The 5,071-nt window shown below is 41.8% G+C and overlaps 1 protein-coding gene across 1 annotated transcript; it reads left to right on the forward strand.

The window, feature by feature from the left end:
• Positions 1 to 252: 252 nt before the first annotated feature.
• Positions 253 to 2,168, forward strand: LOC117401948 (forkhead box protein D1). Its single transcript, XM_034002704.3, has one exon. The coding sequence runs from the start codon at positions 573 to 575 to the stop codon at positions 1,581 to 1,583; it is 1,011 nt and encodes a 336-aa protein (XP_033858595.1). The 5' UTR covers positions 253 to 572; the 3' UTR covers positions 1,584 to 2,168.
• Positions 2,169 to 5,071: the final 2,903 nt, after the last annotated feature.

A 5,071-nucleotide genomic window follows, 5' to 3' on the forward strand; every position in this document is an offset into this window, starting at 1 on the left:
TATTGGTGTCCAATGTTCAGAGGAGGATACGGGGAGTTTAGTTAGGCTACAGCAGGAAATCCGAACCTGGAGAACATAAGCAAACTCTGCGCCCTGGAGAGCTCAAGACGTGGAATTCCACGGTGACGTCACGGTGAGCTGACCAAGCACGGTTTACAATTCCATAGCGAATTTACCAAGTTTTTATCGCATTAGTCCAGAGGACGCGGAAGACTTTTTTTTTTTTTTTTTTAAAAAGGGAGCTTTCTTCTGTGTACAATTGTTCTTCAACTTCAAGAACGCAAACATTTTTTGGTTTGGTTTGCAACGCTCCACTTCAAATGCTAAAGAACAGCTCGTTTGGAATTGGGTTTTGTGTGGGTCTTGTGTTTTGCCAGTGGTTATAGAATAAAACACATCATCCGTTTCTGTTCTCGTCTCGCTTTGGGGAGGTACGCACAGATGTTGCTGGGGTTTGTGAGTGGAATTTAAATAGCAAACCGGCTTGGCACAGGACACCTTTTGTTAGTTTCGTTGTTTTTAAAGCGTCACTCAGCGGCGAAGGGGTCATTTTAAACCAGCATTTATCTGAGATGACTTTGAATTCAGAAACGGAACCCGACCACATGGAGGAATCTGACATCGATGTGGTTGGCGACGGAAGCCAGGAAAGCAAGCTCCAAAGACTCAAAACATCCACCTTGGCCGAGGAGACTCCCAGTTTGGACGTGGAGTTCAGTCAAACATCTCCAGGCGCAAATGGAGACGTGGGCATCGGCACCCTTCCCAGCACCCCGTGCGCAGGCAAAAACAACCCGCCGGTGAAGCCACCTTACTCCTATATCGCCCTGATAACCATGGCTATCCTCCAGAGCCCCAAAAAGAGGCTCACCCTAAGCGAGATATGCGATTTTATCAGCCACCGCTTCCCTTATTACAAAGAAAAGTTCCCGGCTTGGCAGAACTCCATCAGGCATAATCTGTCACTCAACGACTGCTTTGTCAAAATGGCTCGGGAACCCGGCAACCCGGGAAAGGGCAACTACTGGACCCTGGACCCCAATTCTTCGGACATGTTCGAGAACGGGAGCTTCCTGCGGCGGAGGAAGCGGTTCAAGAGACAGCACTCCAGGTTCGGTATGCTGAAGGGACACTGCGGTGCCAGCTCGCTGCCCAGCTTCACCTATGGAACCCACGGGCTCGGCGCTGCCCGTCTCCAGTTACCCGGTTTGGAATTTTATCAAATGGGGTTCCATCCCAGGCAAGCACAGTCCGCAGCCCTGTTGCCTCCCGCCGCCAGCCTCTTGCCGACCCTGTCCACGCTTTTCTCCAGGACACAGGTCGGTGGTGGCAAAGCGTTTCTCCCTCAAGCTACCTCGGTCCTGGAAGCGGATTCCGCGCTCCAGGTGTCATCCTTCGTGGGTGGCATCGCCGCCCCACTCCCATCACTTTCCCCGGCTTTGGATAACAGAACCCCGGGGTCACGTTTCGTTTCCAGCGCGATGCTCCGTGCCCCCACTTCCCCGCATTTTCTCAGCTTGCAACAGGGGTACCAAACTTTACAAGCCTTACACAGCAACTCGGGGTTGGCAAACAAACTTTAGCAACAGCTGAGCAAAGCGAGTAACTTTTAAGAGTTTTTTTTTTTGTAATCAGTTGGTTTTAACCTCAGGTAGGAATGCTGTGTGTGTGTGTTTGTGTGTGTGTTTGTGCGTGTGTATGTGTGCGTGTGTGTGTGTGTGTGTGTGTGTCTGTTTGTGCGTGTGTTTGTGTGTTTGTGTGTGTGTGTGTGTGTGTGTGTGTGTGCCCTACAGCTTTTTCAAAATGTTTTTTTTTATTTGTTTAGAGATGACCTTATCTGAGGGATATTGTTTTAAATAGAACCTAAATCATTTGTTCAAGGTTGTGTATAAAGATCGTGCATTTTCTATGTCAGTTGCAAAAACAACAGCAGATTCTATTTATGTTTGCAGTTTCTTATCATTGTGCGCATTCAATAATAATAATAATAATAATAATAATAATAATAATAATAATGAAAAAAATAAATCTCATTTTCATATTCTAGCAATACGATGAAAGCACATATTTGGAAACTCGCTTTTGTTACCTAAATGCGGAAAATAATACATGTAAATATATTTTAAGTGTTTAAGTGTTTAAAAAACAAACAAACAGGGAAATGAGTGCTGAATATTCACTGCAAATTAAATACATTGAATAATACATATATTTGTGTTTTTTGTTGTCTAAATAACGCGTGGAATGTATATGCTTTTGATAAAGGAGCGCCAATACAAAATAAAATGACGCTATATATATATATATATATATATATATATATATATATATATATATATATATATTCTAAAATAATTTCCGCTATACCCAGCCTATATGTATTTAATTAGTCATTCAGCAGACGCTTTTATCCAGAGCCACAGAGACACTAGGAGGTGAATATGCATCAGCAACTGCTGCTGCAGAATCACTTCCAACGGGACCTCCTTTTCAACCTCTTATTAAAATGCGTAAACGAGTTCTTTTATCAAGGAATATTGAAATGGTCTGTTAAGTGTTTCCCTTGTGCAGCTGGATAGTGTTATTCCCCTTTAGTAATGTGAAACGCTGAGGAGAAATACGACGAGTGAGTTGACAGCTCCGACGTACGCAGCAGGAGCGCCTGCAGCGTTGAAACGTCTTATAAACACCAAGATTTTTTCTTTTAATTTTTTTTTTTGGTTTCAGTTTGGTTTCACTTAATTTCCGTCACTTTGAAGACTTTGATAGAGCTAATAAACAAAACCGAGACAGAAAATAAACGCCGCTGTAAGTTAGTTGGCAAGCCAACTAAATGACTAGTAGTATATATTTTCTTTACTTCAAAAGGAAGAAAGAAAACAAACGTGGGTCTGATTTTATAATGGAAATAATCTATTGCAAAGATGTTTATTTGAATCCGATACAAGATTTGTAAGCCTTATAAATCCCAAGTCTTTGCAGATGCAGCAACGCCCTGTGCTGTTTAAATTGCAGAAGGTGTCTTGGCAATGTTTAGCTCTTGGTCCTGTGGGAGATTTATAGATTTTAAAAAAAATCTATCTATCTATCTATCTATCTATCTATCTATCTATCTATCTATCTATCTATCTATCTATCTATCTATCTATCAAAGAAAAAGGTATATACAAAAATGTGAGTCGTTTTTCGAGATTTACGATTATACTGTAAATCACTTTCACGAATCAGCCCCCAAATGTAGTCTCCCATCATGTTCTCGTTATACTGTCCTTCATTGACAGCTCATCCAGGAGCCTCAAAGCCGTGCTGCTCCATAATGGTAACAAGTACCCGTCTCTTCCCCTGGCTCACTCGGTGCACCTCAAAGAGGATTACAACAGCATCAAGACCTTGCTGGACGCCTTGAAGTATGATGAGTACGGCTGGGACCCCCGGAAGGTGCTGATGCCACCACTGCACATCAAATTGGGCCTTATGAAACAATTTGTCAGAGCTCTAGATAAGGAGTCGGCAGCCTTCAAGTACCTTCAAGACTTCTTCCCTAAGCTGTCTGAGGCAAAGGTCAAAGCCGTTGTCTTTGTCGGACCACAGATAAAGAAGATCCTGGAGTGCAATGAATTCCCCAAGAAGCTCACTAGTAAGGAGAAAGCGGCTTGGAACAGCTTTGTCGCAGTGGTTCGGGGCTTCCTGGGCAATCACAAGGCCGAAAACTATGTGGAGCTGGTTGAGACTCTGGTGAAGAACTACGGCACAATGGGCTGTAGGATGTCCCTCAAAGTCCATATCCTTGATGCTCATCTTGATAAATTCAAGGAGAACATGGGAGCGTACTCGGAGGAGCAAGGCGAGCGCTTCCACCAGGATATACTGGACTTTGAACGCCGCTACCAAGGACAGTATAACGAGAACATGATGGGAGACTACATTTGGGGGCTGATTCGTGAAAGTGATTTACAGTATAATCGTAAATCTCGAAAAACTACTCACTTCTAAATCTTTTGTAGTCATTTTTGTATTACTTTAGTATAAATACATGTTAATTTGGATTCATATGTTGTTTTTTTCTGACTTTATGTGAACGAAAAGACACAAATTCGCCCGTTTTCTCATTGGAAATAGGTAAATTTCAAAATATCACTGTCCTGGTCACAAAAGCAAAGTTTGTGGGGAATAATAGCCATTTTCTATACTTTTGAGGCATAAGCAATTAGGAAATAACACTTACTACCCAGGAACCAATATATATATATATATATATATATATATATATATATATATATATATATATATATATATATATATGTTACACGGTGTAATTGATGCAAAAAATATAAATCAACAGCTGTCTTTCAAAAGAAAAATTCCGGAGGGTGATCACGTGATGACTTCAGATTAGAATGTTAATTCCAAGAGGTTCCAAAGCACTTCCAAAGCTGTTGTTTTTTTTTTGTTTTTTTTTTCAAGTCTGCAGTTGTCCCATAGATTTTGCATATCTACTGTAAGCTTATCTCCATCTACAGGCATTTCATTTAGGGATATAGCGTCGGTCCTATGTTGAACACCTCCCTGAAGTTCCATCGTCACCGCTCTCTTTACCGAAGAATACTCTCCCGTACACCAGGCTGCGCCGGCGGCTGGTGAGCACACCTGCATTAAATGGACCCAGCACCACTTGTGACGTCAGTCGGGTAACTTAAAGGTTCGAGAATACCCAGTAAAGGAGCCCCCCCTCCCCCCGGCCTGAATCCCTTCATATATTCATTAGGACAACCCACGGGCGGCTTCACTGAAACTATCGTTTGCAATTGTTACTATTACAATACATTTCAATGATAAGTCACCTGTATGCTATCCACAGACCACCTGTCTCTCACAGCCTGAGGCCGCTATACCAGGACTCGTTTAGTATACAAATAAGCAGGTTTTACGGTGTTTTTTTTAAAAATAATATTATTTTCTTGCCAATTTTTATTTATTTATTTCAAATGAGATGTTTGATTTTAATGAGGCGGTTCGAATTTAGATTTGTATTTGTAACCATGTTAGTGGCACCAAATACGAATTATCTAAT

Source organism: Acipenser ruthenus, chromosome 34 (assembly GCF_902713425.1).
Source record: "Acipenser ruthenus chromosome 34, fAciRut3.2 maternal haplotype, whole genome shotgun sequence".
Classification (NCBI taxonomy): Eukaryota; Metazoa; Chordata; class Actinopteri; order Acipenseriformes; family Acipenseridae; genus Acipenser; species Acipenser ruthenus.

Bases quoted from the DNA above. Each gene is read 5' to 3' on its own strand.
- LOC117401948 (XM_034002704.3), top strand. From the start codon at position 573: ATGACTTTGAATTCAGAAACGGAACCCGACCACATGGAGGAATCTGAC.